This window comes from Aricia agestis, chromosome 7 (assembly GCF_905147365.1).
Source record: "Aricia agestis chromosome 7, ilAriAges1.1, whole genome shotgun sequence".
Taxonomy (NCBI): Eukaryota; Metazoa; Arthropoda; class Insecta; order Lepidoptera; family Lycaenidae; genus Aricia; species Aricia agestis.
In genome coordinates, this window is record NC_056412.1 from 4,357,182 (window position 1) to 4,384,807 (window position 27,626).

At 37.9% G+C, this 27,626-nt stretch overlaps 2 protein-coding genes and 1 long non-coding RNA gene across 3 annotated transcripts; 1 reads left to right on the forward strand and 2 right to left on the reverse strand.

Annotated features, from left to right (window-relative positions):
* Window positions 1-2,349: 2,349 nt before the first annotated feature.
* LOC121728969 lies at window positions 2,350-4,234 on the reverse strand. The gene is made up of 2 exons (XM_042117323.1): window positions 3,558-4,234; window positions 2,350-3,521 (listed from the first exon to the last, which is right to left on the reverse strand). Exons 1-2 carry the CDS (start codon window positions 4,191-4,193, stop codon window positions 2,688-2,690), a joined length of 1,470 nt encoding a protein of 489 aa, XP_041973257.1. The 5' UTR covers window positions 4,194-4,234; the 3' UTR covers window positions 2,350-2,687.
* Window positions 4,235-4,530: 296 nt separating this feature from the next.
* LOC121728970 lies at window positions 4,531-5,951 on the reverse strand. Its single transcript, XR_006035900.1, has 3 exons — window positions 5,916-5,951; window positions 5,632-5,791; window positions 4,531-4,823 (listed from the first exon to the last, which is right to left on the reverse strand). It is a non-coding gene; the product is annotated as an uncharacterized LOC121728970 (long non-coding RNA).
* A 7,994-nt stretch (window positions 5,952-13,945) lies between these two features.
* On the forward strand, window positions 13,946-27,250 carry LOC121728863. The gene is made up of 15 exons (XM_042117182.1): window positions 13,946-14,240; window positions 14,353-14,459; window positions 15,926-16,067; window positions 17,122-17,187; window positions 17,543-17,662; window positions 18,836-18,997; window positions 19,692-19,775; window positions 20,015-20,158; window positions 20,409-20,717; window positions 21,207-21,346; window positions 22,083-22,492; window positions 22,989-23,512; window positions 24,162-24,275; window positions 25,208-25,370; window positions 25,869-27,250. Exons 1-15 carry the CDS (start codon window positions 14,160-14,162, stop codon window positions 26,579-26,581), a joined length of 3,279 nt encoding a protein of 1,092 aa, XP_041973116.1. The 5' UTR covers window positions 13,946-14,159; the 3' UTR covers window positions 26,582-27,250.
* Window positions 27,251-27,626: the final 376 nt, after the last annotated feature.

Below are 27,626 nucleotides of genomic sequence, written 5' to 3' on the forward strand. Positions count from 1 at the left end.
GAGTAGAATGCTGAATGACTGCTTGCATGGCTACTTCTACATGACTTACAATTATTATGTATCTATCTATGTTTACATTGTATAATTTTTAGTTACAGCATTGTAAATTTTGTTTTAAAAGATTATTTTTTTTCTCACTTTTTTTGGTAAAAAGTGGGCGTGCGAGTTTCTTACGCCGGTTCTTCTCGTCGGCTTAGTTACCGAACCGGTGGTAGGCACCATGTATTCTGAAAATATATTTTAGTTTAGATTTGTTCAGAAATAAAGCAATTTTGATTTTGATTTTTTAAAACACCAACTGTAAGTATAGAAAACGTTAAGGACAGCTAAAATGAGTAAAATTATTATTTTTAAACAAAAAATTAAAACCGACTTCCAAGGCAATGACAATAGTAATATTATACTTAAATGAACTAAAAAGTATTAAATAATTCTTATTCTGTACTCAGTATTAATTCTGTTCTCAATCTTCATTATTTTGCAATCGGTACCAGCTAACCTAATCGCCAGTTCTCTGACAGAATAGGTATAACAGCACCTATAATCTTAAATGAACTAAAAAGCATTAATTGCTTATAATTGCTTATTTTTAATAATTGCTTCAGTAACAAGTGCAACAGTATGTCAAACTTACTAGCACAAATAAAGTTGGGATAGCTCCTTTAACCAAAATAGTATTTATTCTAATTTTTCTTTAAAAATGTTCAATGAAATGTTTGCTACATATTGTTGAATTTTTCTTGGGATTCCAACCAACACGCCCAATTAATTTCAGCCATTTTCCTCTTATTAGAGGATCTTGAGGGAATCTGTAAAACAAATGATTATGATATATAAATATAAACCTTTCTCTAGTTTTAGAGTCACTCTATATTATAGTAGTTATATTATATTAGCTCTATTACACTATATTATATTAGTTAAAATAAGATAATATGTCCTTTTTAGTCCGGCCGCACATTTTCCGAATTTCTGATCACAAAAATTCGGACGCCCCGCCCCGCTCATACATTTTGACACGTCAGAAATTCTTTTAGTATGATCCCTAATAGCACATTTACATTGGTCCATGGTTGGGCCTCGGTTATTGGCTCGGTTGGCCAACAGTTAGATTTGGCACACCTGATTGCAAAGCAGCCAACGATGGCGGCCAACGATGGCCTAATGGTTGGCCCATCATTGTTTTCTTTTGTTGGGCCTACGTAGCATTTTATGAAGGTAGTTTGTTGGGCCTGCCGCATGGTTGGTCAACAGTTAGATTTGGCACACCTGATTGCAAAGCAGCCAACGATGCTGGCCAACAATGGGCCAACATAAAGGCCGTCAAAAGGCCTACGGTTGGTATATTTCATGCTTACTTGTGTAGGACCAACATTGTTAGGTTAACGTAGGGCCTACTGGATAGTCCCACGTAGGGCCTACTAGATAATATGGTTCGTTGGGCCTACTAGATATGGTTCTACGTTGGGCCTACTGGACAGTCCCACGTAGGGCCTACTATATATGGTTCTACGTTGGGCCTACTGGATAGTCCCACGTAGGGCCTACTAGATATGGTTCTACGTTGGGCCTACTAGATATGGTTCTACGTTGGGCCTACTAGATATGGTTCTACGTTGGGCCTACTAGATATGGTTCTACGTTGGGCCTACTAGATATGGTTCTACGTTGGGCCTACTAGATATGGTTCTACGTTGGGCCTACTAGATATGGTTCTACGTTGGGCCTACTGGATAGTCCCACGTAGGGCCTACTAGATATGGTTCTACGTTGGGCCTACTGGATAGTCCCACGTAGGGCCTACTAGATATGGTTCCACGTTGGGCCTACTGGATAGTCCCACGTAGGGCCTACTAGATATGGTTCCACGTTGGGCTTACTCTGCATAGTCCCACGTAGGGCCTACTAGATATGGTTTAACGAAGGGCCAACTGAAAATTAATATGTGTAAGGCCAACATTGTTCATTGACGTAGGGCCTATCGAAGAAATTGTATGTAGGGCTAACGTAATGCTCATAATGTGGGGCCAACTTTATGTTCAGAACCATATTCCCACTGCAGGTTAAGGGTTGGATCATAATACCGGACATTGCTGTCATCCCATACAAAATGCTGTGGTCCGGTATTGTGCTCTGTATTGTAACCCAACCTTTAACCTGCAGTGAGGCTATGGTTCTGAAAATAAAGTTGGCCCCACATTATAAGCATTACGTTAGTCCTACATACAATTAAAGAGAAAGTAAATAAATTGACAAAATGCTTCATTACGAATTAAATTAATAGTCGATTGACAATACAACTTGGCCTCACACATAAACAAATGTATTTAAAAAAAAAAACAAAAAATATAATGGTTACAGTAATTTATTTGAATTATTATGCCTAAGTATAAAAACTTCGAAGTCATAAACTACAATTAAACCAAGTAGACATACTAAACAAATAGTGGCCAAAGGAATAATTTCCTCTGACGCCTAGAGATATAAAGGCACTGAAGATAGGACAGGCATAAACAAAATATTATCTCTTATTTGCAACTGGTCAATGAAAGTGACCCTAGCATAATACCTTTTTAGCCAGACAGGAGACAAATGAACAAACCGATACAGCAGAAAGTAAGCAAGAGATTGTAATGTTGATGCATTACAATCTCTTGCTGCATGGTGTTGCACCACTAACCGTATTGTTAGTGGTGCAACACCATGCTAACGAAAGGGAAACAGATGAATTGTTCGTCATTATTGAAACTGGGCAGTAGTAAACATTTTCTACTTATATCAGAAGGACTAAGATTCACGCTTTGTACGCAATTACTGACCATATATATACCCAACTTGCTGCTATGAATGGGTTCTTTGTAAAAGTCAGTTTTGTTTACAAAGCAGTTGCACCTCAAAGTATAGGAACTTACATCAGTTTCCACAATAGATTTAACAATAACAATATCACCATTTGAAGTAACAAAACAGGAATCTCTTTGTGAGGTACCAATAACGTAATCATTGTAATGTATTTTTCTTATCTGTCCATTTTGTTCTTTAATAGGTTTTCTTTTAGTAATATTCTTTTTTTCAGAGTTACAATTCTCACCCATTCTTTTAGCAACCTGCTCTAATGGCATGTTATGACCACGAACCATGTTCTTTATTTTAGACATAAAATTCTCAAAGGGAAATGCCGAAAAGTTATCAAGATGGCCAAAGTTATATGCGTCATCTGCCAAATGGAGCAGATTGTGGACGTTATATACAAGAAATTCGTTGCTGTACAAATCTGACATGTATAGAACAAAACAATGTAGCAAGTCGCCGGCGTACTGTCGCCATTCATCATGTTTACAAATATTTGCAGTGCATAATATGTAAATTGCACAGTGCAATAAAAGAAAATGCGCGTACAGTGTTTTGCTTAACACACCACGTAAAACAACAGGGCCTAAATACAAAATGAAAGCTCTGAACTCCGTAGCTTTCCAATATTTGAACATATTGATAGGTCTAGGACGTCTGGAAAATTCAGTGGGATATTTATCCCGTATCACCCGTAAACGTTCTGATATTTCGCCTATTTTCGAAGCAGGCATTCTGCATTTTTTTGGTCCATTTTCTAACCAACACCTTATCAGTTTTTTTACAACCCCCAGACACACCAAGTGCATGTAATCTAAAGGTACTTGGGTTATTAACCCTACATCAAGTTCAGATAGTATACTTTTTGATTGCTGGTGCTCGTCGCCATACAATTGATTTGAAAATCCAGCATCAGTTCTAAGGCGCATATCTGATGTGTATAACCAAACAGTCCTCCCCAGATATGTACCTTCTTGCTCGCATTTCTCACACCCATACAGTGAATTGAATGACTTAATACTTTTCAAAAAAGATCGCGCTGGTGCATCTGCTATTATGCAACTCACTCGGAAGTTATAATGTTGTCCATTAACAACCAACCCATGCTTTTCTAAATGGAGACATTCATCGACAAAAGGTCTAAGATAATCATTGGCATCGTTAGGTTTTGAAGAGCCATAATAAATTCCTACAATAATTGGTTCTTTATCAATGGACTGATCTAAAATGCTTAAAATAGGCCAAAATGAATTGCTGCTACTGGAATGCACTGGTAAACCATCAACATTAAGAGTTATAGTTATGTAAAAAGTACTTCCAAATTGTGACAGTTTTCTTTGCATCAGAGGATAGTAATTTGAACATAAACCAGCAGAAGCTCTTTTTTTTAACTGATACGAGCCTCCTGCACATTGGACAACATTAATACTCCTTGGTGTCTGTAACAAAACGCGAGCATCTTTTGGCAAACTTGGATGGTATACTTGCAATCCTTCCAGTAGATGATTGAGTGCGGAGTGTGAAATATTGTACCGTTTAGACCAAGAAACTAGAAATGATTTTAAAACACTGTCATTTGTGTCAAACAGAAGGGGACTGTTTGGCAAATTAACATTGATAGTGACGTCATCGTCACTGTCACCGAGCATATTATTTGTATAGTTTGATTCACAAGTAAAATTACTGTTACCGACATCTACAGTATATGGTTGATTAGGTGGACTAGTTTCCCCACTGAGCCCGTTTAACTCTACAGATATTTCTTGTATCTTTAAGGCTAAATGTCTTTTCTTATTTCTAGTTGACAGCCCTGTGTAACGTTGATTATTGCTGGATAGAAGTTGGCTCAATTGTCCTGCGTCTGCTTTCTCGACCTCCATCTCTATCTTTGGAGAAGCGGAACCAGTTGCTAACCACGGTCTTTATCTCGTTTTCTGTAGCCGTTTCGGCGACTTTGTGCCGACGGAGAGCTTCTAAAATAACAAATTTATCGATTTTAGACGCGCTTTTATCCTACTATACCCTATTTTATTTAACATTAGAGGGTTACAAACTTAAATAATTAACTGTAAAAACAAGTTAGCTCTACAACCTTGCTTTTTGCAAATACTGTTGACGTCACCGCGATTGAATACCTCTTTTAAGGAAAGCAAATAAAGTTTGTATAACTTTTCTAATGTTAAAAAAAAACGAAGTTTAGATAACATTACAAAATGTGACTTTAGTCGCATTTGGTCCACTACAAAAAAAATTTGGTCCACTTCTCATTTGGTTAACTTTTGTTTAATATTTTTTATAAGACCTGTCATGGCATTCAAGGATGCAAAGAAAAGAAATTGAAATTAAAGACAAACGGTATTGCGGGTTGTACAGATGTGGACTCATAGGTGCAAATACAAGAAATTTATATTAGAGAAATTACACGGTTACATACACAACAGACCAACCGCAACCAGATAAGTCACAGGAGAATTTTCATTAAAACAAATATTTTTATTTGTGATTATCATAATCATAGTTAGAATTAAAATATTTTTGTAGTTATACATATAAATAGAATAACTAAAAAATATACTTATTTTTGCTGTTACTCTTTCACAGATTGTCATGAGTCATTACAAATCAACCAAAACCAAATGTCCTTCAAATAAAAAAATTATACATACAATATTTAACCAAAAAATTAATACATATATGTTAGCAGAGTTAGAAAGGTAACCTGTTATTTAAACTTTATATAGGTAGTTATATTACTTACGTTTTTAGAAGAGGCTTACTTACCAGTAACAACTTTAATTAAAAGGTGATCTTGTAGCTTATGTTTTCCATTTTTGCCTGACCAATTACAGATTTCCGCAAGTTTGTTTGAAAACAGTTTTTCAAGAATCCTCCTTAATATTGCTGATGTTTTGTTACCGCCTACATAGCTCAAGTGGTTAACCTACAACAAAATATTTTGCACATAGTGCTTGCACATACATACATTCCAGACAGCCAAAAGATAAATAGCGTAATAGGTACTGCCTAGTGTAGTCAGTCGTTATAAAAATAATTAAAAAGCTTACAAGTAGCATGTAATTTTCGTCCACTGTTAGCCAGACTTTAATAAGGTTCGGCTCTGTGATTGGCCCAAATTTTGACAGCCAACCAATCACAGAGCCTGAACCGTGTCTTGAGACCGAGATGCATCTTGAGTACTGACTATTTATACCGGCCGTAGTGTCCGTTGTAGTGTTTTTTAGGATAACTTTCGGAAGCCATTTCTCAACATTTTAGTACTGAGTGATTATAAAAGAAAAAATACGTGTATTTTTATTTTTGACAAGGATCAATAAATATATCAAAATTTGGCAGGAAGGTTTAATTGCAGCTTGTATTAGTGAGGGAGCCCTAGAACAATTTTTTTTGTGATTACTAACAAGCTAATTTTTTGTGAATAGCTACATTTTGATATTTAAGATGAACAACATTTTTATTTTAGGTCAAGGACAAGGACAAGGTTACTTTTAATTTATATAACTATTAACCTACAAATATTATACAAAAAATCTGCTGGTCAGGGTTCCGTTTTAGGGTACATTAGTCAACCAAGTTTTGTTGATTACAGAACCCTAAAACCTTGTCTTACAAATAAAACAATCCATATTTTAGGACCATCAAGTCAAAGTATGAAATACTTTCTACCACTTTCGAGATTTTTCGAAAATAAAAATGTTGTTCGTCTTATCAAAATGTAGCTACTCACAAAAAATTTGCTTGTTAGTAATCACAAAAAAATTTGTTCTAGGGCTTCCGTAATACGAGTATTTCTAATTAGTCTGTGCTTCCGTACTATATAGATAACCTTCTCGAGGCTCGAGGCTTAAGCAAAAAATATCGATATATCGGAATATCGATATTTTTAAAAAATATATATCGAAACATTTGAAAAGTATCGATACGATATATATCGATATATTTTTTCCATTTGCCCATCCCTAGCTAACGCATCAGACAGCTCACAGCGCTCTTCCATAGTGAAAAGATGTGCTTGTGCCATATAACCGCACATGTTGATTTTGACATTTTGTTTTTTTTATAATGGGACTAAAATTATTCACGGAGATTCTTTCATAACCTTTAATGGCATGAATTACACCATCAATATAATCACGATTCCGTGATAATATTGATGGTGTAAGCGGCCGAATCGCAGAATTTATTTATTTATTTTTATTAGGAACAACAACAGCCATCATTCTTATATCACTAATGACACTTGTAGGTATAGCTAATATTATTTTGTAAGCTATAATACATTTAGGCAATTATAAGCCATATTTAACAGTAGGAAGTAGGGCCAATAATAGTTGTTCACTTATTACAATCTTAAATAGATGTTATTAAAAACTTGATATAACAACTTGTGTAAGAAATTTGTACATATTATGTGTTGTAGGCTACACAACCAAAAACACTTAAAGGGCCTTCGTTGGCAGATTGTTGAATTATTTCACTGTTGGCAGCAGAACGTAAAATCAATGTTGGGCCTATGTTGGGTATTTGTACATATGTGTTGTAGGCTACACAACAGAAAGCCACAGTAGGGCCTTCGTTGGCCGGTTGTCACCAATCACTGTTGGAAAACTATAACAAAATATATGTTGGGCCTACGTTGGGTATTTGTACAGATGTCCTGTAGGCTACACAACCAAAAGCCACAGTAGGGCCTTCGTTGGCAGGTTATCACCAATCACTGTTGGGAAAATAATACAAAATATATGTTGGGCCTATGTTGGGTATTTGTACATATGTATTGTAGGCTACACAACCAAAAACACTTAAAGGACCTTCGTTGGCAGATTGTTGAATTTCACTGTTGGCAGCAGAACGTAAAATCAATGTTGGGCCTATGTTGAGTACTTGTATAGATGTTCTGTAGACTACACAACCAAAAGCCACTGTAGGGCCTTCGTTGGCAGGTTATCACCAATCACTGTTGGGAAAATAATACAAAATATATGTTGGGCCTATGTTGGGTATTTGTACATATGTATTGTAGGCTACACAACCAAAAACACTTAAAGGGCCTTCGTTGGCAGATTGTTGAATTTCACTGTTGGCAGCAGAACGTAAAATCAATGTTGGGCCTATGTTGAGTACTTGTATAGATGTTCTGTAGACTACACAACCAAAAGCCACTGTAGGGCCTTCGTTGGCAGGTTATCACCAATCACTGTTGGGAAAATAAAACAAAATATTTGTTGGGCCTATGTTGGGTATTTGTACATATGTGTTGTAGGCTACACAACCAAAAACACTTAAAGGGCCTTCGTTGGCAGATTGTTGAATTTCACTGTTGGCAGCAGAACGTAAAATCAATGTTGGGTCTATGTTGAGTATTTGTATAGATGTCCTGTAGGCTACACAACAAAAAGCCGCAGTAGGGCCTTCGTTGGCAGGTTATCACCAATCACAGTTGGGAAAATAAAATAAAATATATGTTGGGCCTATGTTGGGTATTTGTACAGATGTCCTGTAGGCTACACAACCAAAAGCCACAGTAGGGCCTTCGTTGGCCTGTTGTCACCAATCACTGTTGGAAAACTATAACAAAATATATGTTGGGCCTATGTTGGGTATTTGTACAGATGTCCTGTAGGCTAGACAACCAAAAGCCACAGTAGGGCCTTCGTTGGCAGGTTATCACCAATCACAGTTGGGAAAATAAAACAAAATATATGTTGGGCCTATGTTGGGTATTTGTACATATGTGTTGTAGGCTACACAACAGAAAGCCACAGTAGGGCCTTCGTTGACTGGTTGTCACCAATCACTGTTGGAAAACTATAACAAAATATATGTTGGGCCTATGTTGGGTATTTGTACAGATGTCCTGTAGGCTACACAACCAAAAGCCGCAGTAGGGCCTTCGTTGGCAGGTTATCACCAATCACAGTTGGGAAAATAAAATAAAATATATGTTGGGCCTATGGTGGGTATTTGTACAGATGTCCTGTAGGCTACACAACCAAAAGCCACAGTAGGGCCTTCGTTGGCCTGTTGTCACCAATCACTGTTGGAAAACTATAACAAAATATATGTTGGGCCTATGTTGGGTATTTGTACAGATGTCCTGTAGGCTAGACAACCAAAAGCCACAGTAGGGCCTTCGTTGGCAGGTTATCACCAATCACAGTTGGGAAAATAAAACAAAATATATGTTGGGCCTATGTTGGGTATTTGTACATATGTGTTGTAGGCTACACAACAGAAAGCCACAGTAGGGCCTTCGTTGACTGGTTGTCACCAATCACTGTTGGAAAACTATAACAAAATATATGTTGGGCCTATGTTGGTTATTTGTACAGATGTCCTGTAGGCTACACAACCAAAAGCCACAGTAGGGCCTTCGTTGGCAGGTTATCACCAATCACTGTTGGGAAAATAATACAAAATATATGTTGGGCCTATGTTGGGTATTTGTACATATGTATTGTAGGCTACACAACCAAAAAGACTTAAAGGGCCTTCGTTGGCAGATTGTTGAATTTCACTGTTGGCAGCAGAACGTAAAATCAATGTTGGGCCTATGTTGAGTACTTGTATAGATGTTCTGTAGACTACACAACCAAAAGCCACTTTAGGGCCTTCGTTGGCAGGTTATCACCAATCACTGTTGGGAAAATAAAACAAAATATTTGTTGGGCCTATGTTGGGTATTTGTACATATGTGTTGTAGGCTACACAACCAAAAACACTTAAAGGGCCTTCGTTGGCAGATTGTTGAATTTCACTGTTGGCAGCAGAACGTAAAATCAATGTTGGGCCTATGTTGAGTATTTGTACAGATGTCCTGTAGGCTACACAACCAAAAGCCACAGTAGGGCCTTCGTTGGCCTGTTGTTACCAATCACTGTTGGAAAACTATAACAAAATATATGTTGGGCCTATGTTGGGTATTTGTACAGATGTCCTGTAGGCTAGACAACCAAAAGCCACAGTAGGGCCTTCGTTGGCAGGTTATCACCAATCACAGTTGGGAAAATAAAACAAAATATATGTTGGGCCTATGTTGGGTATTTGTACATATGTGTTGTAGGCTACACAACAGAAAGCCACAGTAGGGCCTTCGTTGACTGGTTGTCACCAATCACTGTTGGAAAACTATAACAAAATATATGTTGGGCCTATGTTGGGTATTTGTACAGATGTCCTGTAGGCTACACAACCAAAAGCCACAGTAGGGCCTTCGTTGGCAGGTTATCACCAATCACTGTTGGGAAAATAATACAAAATATATGTTGGGCCTATGTTGGGTATTTGTACATATGTGTTGTAGGCTACACAACCAAAAAGACTTAAAGGGCCTTCGTTGGCAGATTGTTGAATTTCACTGTTGGCAGCAGAACGTAAAATCAATGTTGGGCCTATGTTGAGTACTTGTATAGATGTTCTGTAGACTACACAACCAAAAGCCACTGTAGGGCCTTCGTTGGCAGGTTATCACCAATCACTGTTGGGAAAATAAAACAAAATATTTGTTGGGCCTATGTTGGGTATTTGTACATATGTGTTGTAGGCTACACAACCAAAAACACTTAAAGGGCCTTCGTTGGCAGATTGTTGAATTTCACTGTTGGCAGCAGAACGTAAAATCAATGTTGGGTCTATGTTGAGTATTTGTATAGATGTTCTGTAGGCTACACAACAAAAAGCCGCAGTAGGGCCTTCGTTGGCATTTTACTGTTGGCGGCGGAACGTAAAATTTATGTTGGGCCATTGTTGGCTCTTCGTTCGGAATTTTAGTGTAGGAATTTACGATTGGCTTTTTGTAGGCCCTTTGTTGGGATTTTCTCACACCATTCCCCGACAGTTTACCAACCGTTGGCAATCGTTGGCCAACGGAGTGTGCTACTAGGGATGGGTCTACAACAAAATGTATGAACAGAGTGCGTTCCGCCGGGCGTCCGAATTTTTCTGATCAGAAATTTCGGATAATGTGCGGCCGGGCTTAAGGTGATAAATATAAAGGTAAATGATTTTTATTTTAGATTTATGTTATTGTAAAATATCGATAAGCGTATCGATAAATTTGATTCAAGCACTAGCGTATATGTAAAAAATTTTGATGAAAAATTTTTCTTCAATATTTGTGTAATATAGGAACAATAGTACCTTTAGTTACGCAAAATATGAAAGTAAAAGGGAGGATTCACAATATTTTATTTGAAATAGAGAACTAAAGACCAGAATGTAGCAAAAATAAACACATCGTAGCAATTAGGACACGATAAGATTAATTACGGGTGAAATGTATATTTTTCAGGATTATTCCTATGATTTACACTGCAATCACTCACAGCACAAGTTATTATTGTTATATATAATAGTATTTGTTGAAAATAACATACGATTTAAATAATAAATTGCAAATACCGAAAGGGCATAAACACGATTGACGACTTTTGACGACCTGTCAAATAAAATTTGTTATAATTTTCATTACACTGCCTCTCTCTTTTTGTCTTGTTATAATTCCATAAAGGATTTTCTTTTCTCTCGCACTCTTTGTTGGTCTTTAGCATTATAGGTATAAGGTACGTATGATCGCCTGGACTTATTATGGGTGCTTCACTCATTTCTTAATGGCGATCCGTCCGTATTTTTTTTACGTCCGTGGTCCGTGCTTTTATCCATTTCTTTCGTTTTTCAATAAGCCATGGCATGTGAATACTTTTGGCAGGAAAATAGTAAAATTTTAGATCGTTCGATTTGCCTTTATTTTTCTTGTATGTACTTATTAGAACATCCGGGAATACAAAAATGCTTGAAAACACTCAAATTTCTCAAGAAATCCTTTAATTTTCCGTAGCTTGACTTGAGCTTGTCAATAAAATTTTCGTAAAAGTTTCGGCTACTCGTCACTAGTGGCAGTGTCATCGCTCTGCACGGTCCCTATATAACAACACAAGAATTTTGAAAATCGGTCTACAAACAGCGAAATAATCATCAAAAACATCTGCTTCGATGCAAAATATCACGAAAAGCATCAATAATTGGGTCATAATGTGATGACCCATGGCATAATTATGATTTTGATGATGATGATCAAATAAATTGATGTGTTGGCTTATGCTTTCAGTTGTTTAAACACCGCCGAAATCCTCCTACCTGTATCTATAAGGATTCAAAAGTTCTGTTGGGTACCATCGGATCCAGGGTATAACCTGGTGTGAAATCTTACTTTTAATGGTAGCATTTACCTCGAATGCTTCAGAAAAAAATGAAATCACTATATGTTTCCATACAAATTTCAAGGAGTTCCCTCGATTCCTCCAGGATCCTATCATCAGATCACCACTTTTGTGAATATGGTACCAAATTTGAGTTAAACCTTATACAACACAAAACGAATTTTGAAAATCAGATCACTTACTCTTTCACGCAAAAACTACTGAACGGATTTTAAATATTATAAGGCGAAAGTTTGTTTGAATGTGTAGATGTATGGATGTATGGATGTTTGTTACTCTTTCACGCAAAAACTACTGAACGGATTTTAATGAAACTTTACAATAATATAGCTTATACATCAGAATAACACATAGACTACAATTTTAACCGACTTTCAAAATGGGGGTGGTGTTATGTTCGTTTTCTTATGTTCAACGATTACTCCGCCGTTTGTTAACAAATTTTCAAAATTCTTCTTTTGGTATATAGCGTATCATCCCAATTTGGTATTATATTCACAAAAGTTTTTATACGTGGGAGAGCCATGCTTCGGCATGAATGGGCCGGCTCGACCGGATAAATACCACGTTCTCACAGAAAACCGGCGTGAAACAGCGCTAGCGCTGTGTTTCGCCGAGTGAGTGACTTTACCGGAGGCCCAATCCCCTAACCCCTACCCTATTCCCTTCCCTACCCTCAACTATTTCCTTCCCTTCCCTTCTCTACCCTCCTCTATTACCCTATTCCCTCATAAAAGGCCGGCAACGCACTTGCAGCTCTTCTGATGCTGCGAGTGTCCATGGGCGACAGAAGTTGCTTTCCATCAGGTGACCCGTTTGCTCGTTTGCCCCCTTATTTCATAAAAAAAAAAAAACATACAAATGTGTAGAGAATGTATAAATACAAGGAAAGACAGAGAAGAAAATATGGCGAAAGACAGAATATATAACTAAAATATGATGTGCAAAACAAGAAAGCTAATATACAGAAAGTAAGATAGAAGAAAGACCGGCGTTCAGCCAACCTGAGTACCTCACCCCGTGGAGAGGGCGGAGTGGCGTACCCAGGCGCCCAGGGACACGAACGTGGACGGACCGGTATCGCCCCCACTGACTGACGCCTGACGGTGACATTTTATCCTATTGGCAATTGGCTTTCAAGACTCAAGTCCAAGCTTCCTTCGACAAAAATTAAAAAGTAAAAACAAAAGATAACTTTGTTCTAGTGATGTGCCAACTCGGAAAAAACGAAACTCGATTTTTATATTATACCGAACATCGCTATCAAACTTAATATATTCATACTTTTTCTATTTTGATCAATTTTGAAAAGTAGTGGCAAATTAAATGAGAAATGCTCTTAAACCGAGTTAAATAATTCACGTAACTCGGGTTGAACTCAAGTTACGTAACTCGAGTTAACTGGGTGGACAAGTGAATATTTTTACCAGTAATTTATTCCCTCAGCTTCGCATAAATATAGTTAAAAAATTGGAACCGACAATTGACAAAATATGATAATTTTAATATTATGTTTCAATTCTTTCATTTTTTTAGTCAAAAACTTGTAAGTAAATTATTGTTTGAAATTTGAATAAAATTTTTGGCAGATTACGAACTCGAGTCAGAGAGAATTCAAAACGAGTGGGTTCGAGTTACGCTCAACTCGAGTTTAACTCGAGTTAGTTACTCGAGTTGCTCATCACTATTCACTAGTTTGATTCAAAGAGAATTTAATCACTACGTTTTGTTTGATTTGTTGAATTTATTGAAATGTAGGTAGCCCGTAGCAAGTTATGAACTCTTCGAATAATTTTAAATGAAATTTCCTTGAACCTTGTGTTTTATATGATAATAAAATCTTATTTCCTCTCATGTAATAATATTAAAGATGTTTACACTTCACAAAAAATCTAAATGTGTTTTTATAGCGTGAAAATAAGTACAACAATCTTTGATGTCGTGCTGCGTTGTAGTTGATAAATACGGCCTTGAGTATGCAGCAGCTGTCATGTAGCTATTAATTCAGAAAATAACCAAAGTGATGGAATAAGTATAACATTGTTTTCCAAACAATACTTGAAATCCTTCAACATGAGGAACGTGGAGGCTCATTTATTAGGAGACAAAATGGACGAAGCTGTTACGCATTATATCAATTCACAACCTCCAGAGGTAAGAATGAAATTCCGTTTAATTTGTATACCAATCACCCTAACAGAGTAAATTTTTATTGAATAAGTACACGTTTTGTTGGTTTAGTGACATAGTAATGTTGCTGTTTTAGGCTGTACATGTGGATGCTAATGCCTTGGCTCTGAACATACAAGACGATGGTGGAAGCAGAGTCGTCACGCTCATGCACCCACATAATTTTCAGCCTCAAATGTGCAGGTTTGTTGGTATTTTAAACCGTGTCAGTTCAATAAACTTATGATATTCAATACCTATAGAATACAAATAGCTACATGCTACTATTTTAGTGTAAATGTAACATAGACAGAGCCGAGCCGACCTTATGAGCAAAGTGTGCGGCGTACACAGGTGCCAAAACAATAGGGGCGCCATGGCGTACCAATTTTGGTCAAATTTTAACAAATAAGAAGTTGAAACATTAATATTTGAGACTAAGAGGTACTTCATATATTTCGCACACAGGCGCTGTAGTGGTTGGCTCGGCCCTGAACATAGACACAATTTATTTATTTATATTTAGTATACAGACAGGTTACAGTCATTACATGGTAATACAAACATAATCTTAAGTTCTAGGCTAGACAGCAACCCAAAAATAGTATACATAACATAAGTATCATAAGGTTGTTACTAAAATTAAACTAATATTAACAAGAAAACCAATACCTTAAACCCACTACGAAACAATTGAGTATACAGTATACACTAAGTGATTTTAAATATTTTAGCTAAACTTATTATATTATTAAATTACGTTAAAATAAAAGCTAAATAAACAATATGTACTTAGATTAAGAAAAAAGAAAAGGATCTGTAAAATCATTATTGTCTGAGTTATCAACATTGTAAGATGGCAAATACTTGGCTTTCATAATATTGTTGATCGTTTTCTTATAGTGTGAAAATTGACGAAAAATGTCTATGCTCCAACTACCCACTACTAAGTCATTATAAGTACGACACATTCTAACTAGCAGATTGTAATAGGACATATTGTTTTTGAATACCTATATAGAGAACATTTTCGGTTTACGCATTCTAGAGCGGGTATTAATAGATATTTGTGATAGAAGATTAGGAACATCAATAGAAGAATGGAGTATTTTATGTATATTTTCATAAATTCATGTAAATATACATAATTGATGTATATTTTCATCAATTCTAATGATTGATGTTTTGTTAGCTTTTTAATACTGCATAGTAAAAAGCTGTGTAGGCTAATTAACAATTGGTTTGACAGCGCGCGCGTTGTCCGAAGGGGGGGGGGGGTAATGGGGGACATGACCCCCCCAAAATCTGGGACACATGGATAAATCTCTAAATCTTGCCATAAAGTAAATTTCTAGCTGCCCATAGCAGCGACAAATTTTCTTTCTGTACTCGGCGAAACGAGGCGGTAGCGGTCATTGCTTCATATTCAGTTCACATCGAGTATGCAAAATACCATATCACCCTTAGACATCTGACATTTCATTGTCAATTGCGGTTTCTATAGAAAATGGCAAGTTTTTGACAGGGAGACAATGACCGCTACTGTTCCCCCCCCCCCCCCCCCCCCCCCCCCCGCTACTGTCTGACCCCTGTTTGACAGTGAATTGGGTTAAGTATTTCGTTATGATAATCATGATCATTATGATGAGTAATGTAGTTTGCATCCTCAGGCAGGTGTCAGTGGGAGAGCAGGTCAGCGATGGGCCGTGGGTGGAAGACATACTGGACGCCGAGGGGCGCCTGGCGGTTCTCATGGCCCACCTGGCACAAAATGCCAGGGCTTCTCACCATCAGACACATGCACATCAGAAGGTTCAGTTTTTCTAGTCATATACAGTATGGCCTGGATAGTCCGAACCCCAGCTAATCCGAACACCTCTATAATCCGAACAACCTCCCTTCCCCTGCACAAATCACTACCGCAGCCGCGCCATCGCATTCTAGTGCCGAGTTAGACTTAAGTACTATACATGTTGTTTTTGACCACCCCGCGCGTTATTCCGCCATTTTGTTACAGGTACTTTTATTTTTATTTTCTTAGGAAAACTTACAGCTACATGATAATAACTATAACTAAAACTATTACAAAACTGAGAGCCAATAACAAGTTTCCACTAATAAATATAAATAGTAACTAAAGCAAAGTGAAAATTAAGCTCTGCATGGCAAGAACTTAAAAGTTGACTTAGAACAATAAAAATTGTATAATTAGTATAGATTAACTTGCGCTAAATAATAATAAGGTTGGTAAAAAAAAAAAAAAATATAAGAAGACCACTGCAAAAGTAAAAAGTAAAATAATTTTTAATAATGGCTTGTTCATATAATATGATCTGATTTATTTTACATTCCTTACATTTTACTTAATATATTTCTCTTTTTACTGTATTTGTGCATTTTATCATGGCCTCAACATCCAAAAAAATCCTTTAAAAATGTCTACATACTATAATCCGAAAGCTGCGTACATCCGATCAGGGTATTTATTTCGGATGTTTGGACTATCAAGGCCCTACGGCCTACTGTATATTTTACATGCACATTGATCATAAACAAACAATTCTGCAATTTTGATTAATTTTAAACATATTAATTATAATCATTTGTAAACAAACTGTCTTTTTTACAAGATTTTTAGTTCATTGTTTAAATTGTGTAATTATATATAATATTTATAATTTATAATCAATGTGTACTTCGTAAATAAGTGATTAGATAAAGATGTCCAATATTAATGATAAAGTGTCAGTCAAGAAATAGCCAAAATTTGAACTGTAACATCCTCCACAATGTATTTTTAATAAAAAACCTACTAGGTTATATGATAGAGGTTTGTGTAAGTTAATATAATTTTTATAATTTACAGATATCCACAGTGCGTAATGATGTTGATGGGAATGTTATGTTAGATTCACCGTATAATCAAACTCTGGTAAGTTTGTTAAATTTCTATGCAAATCATCTATAAATCACCAGATGAGGACCGCAACTCCGTTGGGGCAAAATTAGTTTATAGCGTGGGAACCGTACATTTCTCTGGGATAAAAAGTATCCTATGTCTTTTCCCAGGACTCAAATTATCTCCATAACAAATTTCAGCAAAATCGATTCAGCGGTTTGGGCGTGAAGAGGTGACAGACAGACTTTCGCATTTATAATATTAGTATGGATTGTATGTACAGGATGTTATTATGGTAATGTATTTTTTTATATAGATAATAGATATAGGAGAACACCACATTGCAAAGATGTAAATTTAAAGAAAATAAAGATTTTTGGTTTTGTAGGAACAAAACCCAGATGCCATAACAGTGGAAGTGCCATCGCTGCCAACACTTCCGCCGCTACAGGACATGAAACGATGCCCGGAAACAAACTGGTTTGAGAAAGATAAGACTGACCTCAAAGTGAGCTTAAGTTTTAAGTTGCTTATAAAATTACAGCAGGTGGCCAAGTTATTATACTCTGTGTGAATGTATTCATTTGTTGCCGTCTTTTGAAAAACTAAAGTTTACCCAGACAATGCGAGCTAAACGATTTGTGTTTGCTAAAATGCATAAGTATTGGACTGAGGAATACTGGTAGAAGGAAATCAAGTTATTTTAATTGCATTTCTTTTAATTATGAGGTTAAAGGCATAACCTTAATATGACGCAATTGACTCAGATCCTCTAGGACAATTCCCAGTTTGTTTACTGCAGGCGACTTGTTTGATGAAAGCTGTGTTGTTGAACGAGCGAAATCTCCTTCGTCGGTTACAATATGGGGCGAGATTAGCTCAAAGGGGAATGGTCGACTACATTCGGTTGAAGGAACGTCATGCGTCAAGACTACCTGCGAGTTTTGCAAACTCCTCTCCATCACCAGATGGCTGAATAGTAGACAAGTGGCACGTGCATAATTATCTAAGACTTTACACCTTACTATAAGGTTAAAAAAATATTAACTTTTTAAAAGAATACAATGTTACCTTATAAGACACAAAAAAGGGTTTTATTCAAGTGACTAATTAATAATTTGGCCACCAACAGTATATTCCCTAAATTTATATTTCTTTACTAAGTGACCCGCATATGTTGTTTTGCCATATAAATTATTAATTCTAGTATCAATATAAAAAGTAGATAAAAACCTATTCTCAGGCCTAATAAATGTACTTAAACAAAATTTCATTAAAATCGGTTGAGCCGTTTTGGAGGAGTTAATGCACAAATACTGTGACTTTTTGTTTTATATATTTTATGGCTTATTCAACAAATCTCCATATGTATCATTATGGTCCAAAACACAAGCTGAATCAAAAAAAAAATATTGAAATTTTGTCATTTAATATGAAGTTTCGTTACTTGTCTTGCTTTGAATGCGTTGTATAAAAAATAGCTAAATGTAATGTTTTAAATTTAAATTAAATAATTTGAAATGGTAATGTAAAGATAAGTTAAAGTTTTGTACAAATTCCATATGTATAATGTATATATTATGATAATGAATTTTTATACTCCAATCCATATACGTAATATGACATAAGTGTGTATTTTCTTGTAGGTAATACATATTTTTGAAAACACCTCAAATTTCAGAACAACACTCAAATGTTACCGGGTCAAGCTGATGGAATGTTAGAAATGTGTGCGGGTGGTTCTCCCGCGCACAACAAACTGCACAGTAAAAAGAGTCTGCCACATAAAAAACGGATCTCTAAGAAACTGAAACGAAACAATGGAGGCAGCACCCCTCAACAGGTACGTCATTTACATCTGTATAGATTGTATTATCATGTAGATGAAACAATCTATCTAATATCTTTTCATATTAATATACATCTTAGATGAATCAGCTGCAATCATGTGTTATCTTTTTTTTTTATAAAATAAGGGGGCAAACGAGTAAACGGTTCACCTGATGGTAAGCAACTACCGTCGCCCATGGACACTCGCAACATCAGAAGAGCTGCAGGTGCGTTGCCGGCCTTTTGCCGTAAAGGTTTGCAGGTCGTATAGGTCCGGAAATACTGCTGTAGACAGTTCGTTCCAGAGTCTCTCGTATCTCACATAATATAGCTGTCAGTCTATCACAAAACTGACCATTGATGCTCCTATATGCTTAAAAATGGCTGTTGATGACCAGTTGATGACATTGCGTAATGCGCGCGTCATGGCGGATGCGAACCGCCTCACACCAGCGATAGGTCACATTTTAAAAAAGCTATCGCTGGTGTGACGCATTTTGCATCCACCTTGGCTAGCGCCAGAATGAGATGGCTGTCGGTGACATTTTACAATATGACGGGTTTTGACGTACATATCATTTTACAATATCGCGTGTTCACCCTGATTAAGAGGAACTCAAGCTTGCAGGTCCTCTTAATCAGTGTGAACTATCATTTTTTTTTCGTGAACAAATCTGAGTATTAATTTAAATCTAATACATTTTCAGGAACTGGTAGTAATAAATTGTGGTGAAGAAGGTCCACACGAGGAAATATTACCAGATACCTTTGCTACGCCTCCTACACATCAGGTATAGTACCTTTCCTGAAAGTTAAAAAAAAGGAGGAACCAAATTATTTGTCAATTTTAATATTTACCATAAAATCAGTATTGGAAACATTTTTACATAGTGCTTGCCATGTGTTGACCGCCAAATTATAATAATACCTTAATGTAGCAAAATTGCTTATAAGTTATAATTATTTATGATTTAGTCAACTGGAATGTTTTATACATTTGGTTGAATTTACAGCAATTGCTTATCCTCAGATGCGTCCGTTGCTGATCTGCCAGATTTGCGGGGAATTCTACGGGGAGGAGCAGCTCAAGTTCTACCATCACCTGAAGGAGCACTATGAACCCCACACCACCATAATCATCGAGAACCCTGTCCCCGATCTCAATATTGATAAGGTATGTTGATATCGGTGAGACTATCATTAAGTATATTATGTATGTATAATGTATATCACTTACTTAAACATCTTACATCATGTGGCTGTAGAATTTTGTGGTAAAAAATTAAAAGGTTAAAAATGGGTAAAAATAATTATTAAAATTTTTGTATGTTGATCTTGTTATCTCAGGCCCCCCCTAGCGCTACTCAACAACTTGAAATTACAATGTAAAAGATTTTTAGTGAAAAGTCAGTTTTGTTTTTCAGATGAACACATGCATAGTAGACAATGTAGCGACGTTGCCAGATTCAATTGTAGAGCTGTCACTAGAGAATACAGTTCCTAAAACTATATACCAGGATAAACATATTCTGTACAACGACAAAAGCCTTTATTCAAATAAATACACAATGAGTCTAGAGAAAGAAATACAAGAGGCAAACAAAGCGGACATATACACCGAAGACTTGGAGAAACTCGGTCTATATACGTGTGTAAAATGCAACAAATCCTTCAAGAAACAGAGGCAATGCGAAGCTCACATTAAGGAGGCACATTCTAACCATAACCAGAAGGTAGGTAAAGAGCGCAGCGCACTATAAAAAAATCAATTTTAGAGTCAAATGTAAAATTAATGTTACAAGGACTGATATTTCTTAACATATTTTTGAAGATATTGTAGGATATAATAGTAAAGCATAACGGTTAAACTACTGCGACGGAGCGAAAGGACGCTCGGCTGCAGTACGGTCTCACTGTAACTCTAATACTCAAAGTTGCCATGCTACCGTCACTCTAATGGGCCTTTGTGTTCGTTTTGTATCTGTGGGGCTTGGCATGACAAGTCTTTGAATTTGTCGTTGAATATTGGAAGGAAGTTATTTATCGCGCGTTGCGAAACGGGGCTAGACTGAAAAAATTGAGACCAAAAGTTGTAACAACTCTTCTTGCTATAGTTGTAAGCCATGCGGCGTGTTTTTCTGTTTCTCTCTCTCTTTCTCATAGAAAGCAATGTTCCATCCAGGTGTCCCTGGACACCTCTCAAGTATTTAACTTTTTTCTAGCTGGAGGACATGGGCGAGTTCAGCGAGACGGAGGACCTGATGGAGGGCATCCACGTGGCGGTGGAGGACCCCGACACGTACGACCTGCCGCACCTCGTCGTCGACAACGGCCACGTGCACCAGGAGCATGTGCGTACCTGGTGAGTGAGCGAGACGGTGCCGACCGAGTGAGATGGAGAACCTCACCTTTCAAAAATTGTTTAACAGTGCTCCCTCACGGGGAGCATTCAGGTGTCATGTAACGTTACAGAACCGAGCATTACAATGTGCACCTTGTAATGATACAAGACGGGCATACATCAGTGAAGGAGGAGGACCGAGCATTGCAATGTGCACTTTGTAATGATAAAATGTGTAATATATTGATACTTACAACTTGTAACATCAATAAGCTTTTATATATAAAATCTATAATTTTATATTATACGCGAACGTTCGTCGATCAGAATCGTAATGTAAGAGCGTTGCGTCAGCGTTGCGTCGATGCAGCGCTGACGTTTGATGCATAGCCGGTCACACGGGCGCTGTGTCATCGCAGCGTTATTACGAAGCAGTCTTCACGTTAACGCCCGCTTCGTCTCGGGGGCTGCTGTCCGTCATGTGTGCGTTGCGCGCTGCTGTCACGACGCAGCGCGCCGTGTGAACACCTTGGTTATTTGTATGTAAAACAACGCAACGGCAGCGCTGCGTTGACGCAACGCTGACGTAACGCGCCGTGTGGACTGGCTCTAATGCTCAAAGTCAAATCTATTATGTTACATTACACAAATGCTCCTTATGGTGAGGGAGCACCTTAATCGTCTCTTTAGCTTCTTCAAGATTGCCTCCAATGTAAGTTAGCGGAGTAAGATTGTAAATCATTGTAATACTTTTCAGGTATATGCGAAGCGGGACGCCGACGATGTGCGAGTGCGGTGGCGTGGGGTACTGCGACGCGTGCACGCATGGTCACCCGCAGCTGCTGGCGGGAGCGACGCACATGGAAACGGCGCCCGTGACGTCACAGCCGGCGGTGACGTCACACGGCCCGCATCTCGACGTGCACGCACCGCCCTCGCGGGATATGACGCACGCGCCGATGCACGCAACTCACCACGAAGCCACACAACACGAGTCAATTTTGCCGCATTCGGTCTCGCAGGCTGCAGTCTCGCCGCATGTGGTGATGTCGAATGCTGTTACGCATGCAGTGTCGTCGCATTCGACGATGCCGTCCAATGTGTCGCATAATCCTATTACGACGCTGGCGCCGTCCCTAGTTACCAATCAAAGGGTGATTCTTAAAGGTGAGCATTAGAAGACAAATAATGTTTTTTAAAATAATTAATACCTAAATTTAAATATGAAACAATAATAAACCCTTATTTCCTAATTCCCTTTAGTGAAAGAAAACATAATTAGTTTTATCATGAAGATTTAATGGACCCAGTATTAAGGTTAAAAATTACATATTATTAGGGCCGGGACACATAAACATGATACGACGTCGTGTCACGACTCACGATACACGGCACGACGCCGTCGATACAATGCAGGGTGAATTGTCGCAGTTAATTTCTTTGAATTTTGAATAACACGCATCGTGAGTTTCTACGACGCGACGTCGTGCCGTGTATCGTGGCACGTTACGATGTCGCGACGTAATTTTTTACGGTGCTCGTCGTAGATTCCCACGACGCGACGTCGCATCGTGAAACGACGCCGCATCGTGGTACGACACGACGTTGTATCGTATTTATGTGTCCCGGCCCTTATAAAACGAAATTCGAAATTCAATTACAGAGGAGGTGCTCCAGGGAATATTCGAAAGCGAGGTGCAAAACCAGGAGGTGAGAATGATCACGGACAGCAGCATCATCGAATCCGACATCACGAAACAGACGGAATCGAGAGTTAAGTCTGCGCGAAGGGACACGAAGTTGAAGTGTAACTTGACCGAAAATAGGGTAAAATCGACCCCTAATGGTACCAACTCAACTGCGAATGTAGCTAACTCAACTGTGAACGGGTCTAACACAACTGCGAATGATGCCAACTCAACTGGGAATGAGTTCAACTCAACTGCGAACGAGCTCAACTCAACTGCGAACGAGCTCAACTCAACTGCGAACGAGCTCAACTCAACAGAGAATGGCGCTAGCTCAAATGAGAATGGGGAAAAGAAGCCTAAGAAATACGAGTGCGCGTATTGCTCGCGTGTGTTCGACCACCGCAACAGTCTCTTGTACCACGTGCATATGCACAACGGCCGGCAACAAGTATGCAGGGACTGCGGCAAAAGCTTCTACACTGCCAATGCTCTGAAGGTAAAAAAAATCTTGTTCTCTTGTCTTTAATAAAATGGTTGATCTAACCATAATTTAAAAACCTGACTTTACCAACTTGATGCTGCCAGTTTCAGTCTTTGGAACCTAACAGCACCATCAAGCTTAAATGTGACATGACTACGCGTTGCGTTATACAGAATCATAATCCTAAACTTAAAATTGACTATTTAAGTGCTGCCGTGTTTAGTACACAACATAACGCAATGTAGCTTTGTTCTTACGGCAGCTTGCTCCAGGTACCCTTCTATACACAATAAAAACAAAGTCGCTTATTTTTCCCTCATGTCCCTTTGCTCCCTTTAATGTTTAAAACTACGCAACGGATTTTGATGATTCTTTCAGTGTTAGATAGCCCATTTATTGAGGAAGGCTATAGGCTATATTTTATCACGTTAAGACTAATAGGAGAATGTGGAAAGAAACGGGGGAAATTATTTGAAAGGGCTTATCTCGCGAACTACTGGAGCAATTTTTATGCTATTTGGCACTGATAAGAAGTAGACTACGTGAAGGATCATAGGCTATCGATTTTAATAATTTTTTCAGTGGCTATATATTTTATACCCGTGCGACGCCGAGGCGGGTCGCTAGTAAGTAATATTATTAAAAAAATGTTTGACCATTACAGATACACAAGCGAGTGCACAGCGACTACCGGCCGTGCAAGTGCGAGGAGTGCGGCAAGGAGTTCAAGCAGTGGAGCGATCTCAAGTACCACAAGGCCTCCATACATTCCAATCAGGTTATATTATTTCTATTTCCTTTATCAAGAACACATACAGTCACTTAGGGTGGGTTGCACCAGAGGCGTGGTTAAAGTTAAAGTTATGGTCACAGTTATGGTTATAGTTAAGGCTAACTTTAACTTTAACCTAAACTTTGACCACAGAATTTGACAGATGACAGCTGGTCCGACAAGGCTTGAAATGAACGTGGGCGGGGGCGCTGCTGGTAATTACACATTAACGTGTAATTTATTATTGTAGTGTAATGCTGTGTCATATTGTTGAATAAACGTTATTATTATTATTATTATTGGTAAAGGAGAACTGTCAAAAATGGCGTTTTTGTATGATGACAGCGTTAGTTCCTTTTTTCGCCACGTTCATTTAATTAAAGCCTTGTCGAGCTCAAGGTTATGGTTAAATATGGCGTCCATTTTTGACTTTAACCAAAGATTTGACATTCTGCATTGTAGTTATAGTTAAAGTTACAGTTAAGTATAGCTAAAGTAAGTTGGTGCAACCCACCCTTACAGTATTATGTTACATATAAAAATATGTCCAAAAAAGTTTTATTGCCATAATTATTATAGTGTAACAAGCTCTCACACCAAACTCGGTGTCGATAATTGGTTACATTAATACTAAGCCAACTACGCAATAGTCATGTTTATAGTGGCCAAATATGTGCGCATTTCATAAACTGGAAACCTTTTACGCAACAGTATTTTGTATGCAAATTACAAGTAAAAGAGAGAGAAAGTGGTCGTCAATCGGATTTTTGTGTAGTTTCAGTTCGATCGATTTGAAACTAACCAAAGATCAGATAAAAATATATTTTGTTCATTCAAGTGAGAATGTAAACAACGTTAGACGTAAATGTTGTAAATTTTCAGAAGTGCATTAATTCTGCAAAGTCCTGCAAAAGAATAACGATGGTATCTGCTTACAGAAAAACTACAAGTGCGATTTCTGCGGCAAGGAGTTCGCGCGGCGGTACTCGCTCAACATCCACCGGCGGATACACACGGGCGAGCGCAACTACAAGTGCGACTACTGCGCCATGACCTTCCGCGCTTCCTCCTACCGCCTCAGCCACATGCGCACGCACACAGGTCAGTCGCACCTCACCCCTGCCGCACTCAAAGTGGAACATTAACACCTCCATCGTGGTTATAGCAGACACAATTGTAGATTTTTAATTGTTATGCGGCAGCTGGCTCCCGCTTGGGGATTGATGGGTTAAATACTTAAATTTTGACAGTCTTTAGGGCTCGTCATACGAGTGTCGTTGGATCTCTTGAACAAAATATGACACGTTCTTAGTTTGTAATTTTTTACCGACTTAAAAAAAAGGAGATTATCAATTCGACGCGTATGTGTGTAACACTTCCAGAACTGTCCAGCTTTGTATATGTTAATCTATAGCAGCTTCAGCAAAGAGTATCCTCCTCGTAGTACAAGATTTCGAAATCCCCCGTTTCTTTGTAAAACCGCAATGTTTTCATGATTTTCATTCCTTGTGAGATTCCTTTGTTTGGATTAGTTAAATAATTTTGAGGTTTTTTCAAATTTATGTGATACATTTCCAGCATTATTTTTTACGTTTTCAGGGCACAAACCCCATCAGTGTCCTCACTGTGACAAGAGATTCGGCGTCGCGTTCGACCTGAGAAGGCACATGAAGGTACACGATAAACAGAGACTCAACGAACCTAAAAGCAAATCAAAAACTATAGCGAAAGATACCAGGACCACAGAAAAAGTAAATATGGAGGACGCCAAAACTGATAAGAAATCTTTTGAAGAGAGTGATCCCAAAAACACCAGACTGCCTGTACTTAAGAGCCTTCTAGATAAGCCAACGAAGAGCACCAAGAAACCACCAAAGAAAGCCCCCAATGTGACAGTACAGGGCAAGGGGCAATTCAAGCTCGAACAAAACGACTTGAACATTAAAGAGGAGTATTTTAAGGATGTTTACGAGTATAAAGATGATACTCCCAAAAAATCTAATTATGCCGAAGAAAAGTCTAGGGATAAGAACTTTACAACGTTGCGGCCTCTGTTCAAGAATCAAATAAGTGAAGTGGAAATCGACAGGCCGGACTTTAGTAGGGAGACTACGGACGGGAAGTTACAAATTTATACCCAAGTGGAAAGAAAGGAGTTCACGGGACCTATTATATCTAATGCAGTGTCGTTGTGTGATTTTAAAAACTTAGAACGTGAAGTGACTAGAGATAGGGGTGACTTGCATTCGGAAGCTGTGGAGAGTGGTTTCTTCGACCGGCTCACATCCTTTTACAATATACCCGCAGTATGAAGAGTGCATAGGAGTTATTGTTAGTGAAATTTTATTAGTGAACTTACACAAAAGTGGGTGTTGATATTTAATCTGTGATGGGAATATGCACAATAGTAATTCAGCTTTATTTTAGGTCAGTCTGGACCAATGATCAAAGATGTTGTGTTTTGCTAGTCAGCTGTCAGTCGGAGGTACGAACAGTAAATATTATTTCATTCCTGACATGTTACTACCAGTAGCAAAAAACTTGTTGAGTCATCAGGGCACGTCGACGAAAAATATAATACACAGTATAAATGTATACAGTTAAACATTTTGCAGCTGCCCCGAATTGGTTGTGAAATAAAAATCAATTAATGTAATAGTAAGTTACTACAACTCAACACCGAAACAAAAAGTACTTTAATAATAATTGTGTTATAGAACAAATTAAAGGTTAAGTTTACCAATTCTTAAAAAATATATTAATAAGAAATGATTTTAAAATTCGCATAATATTTTTTGTCTATGATAGTAAATTTCGATCACGTTAAATGTTTCACAGATTGACCCACTCCTAAAATTGCCTGTTTCGTTACTTGTGAGAACGTAACTACGCTCTGCTGTTACCTTGCCGCAGCAGTGACGTTGAGCGCGACCACAGAATTAAATCAAGATAGAACGGCGACGGGCGTGCCTTGCTAAGGAATCGATCGTGTCAATTTTTATTTTGCTTTTAGTTAAAACAAATAACTTACCTGTGGAAAGAAATACCTCCTTTTGACCGATTCACTTTCGTTCTTATGTTTTTACAATTAGACACTGTACAATGAGGCATTTTTGCACAACCACACCGGTGTAATCAAGTCGAGACGTGCGCGCTGACTAAATGAACGTTCATCAAATCTTGCTCACTTGTGCAAGATTGAAACACGCGTACTCCACCCGCTTAGCCGTTCTATCTTGATTTGTTTCTGTGAGCGCGACGATGCAACGCGTTACGCGCCGGAGCAGTGTTGCCTTGCTCCCGATATTATGTGTTAGCGGTTGGCAATAGTACGGGCACGTAGCGAATACGTCGCGG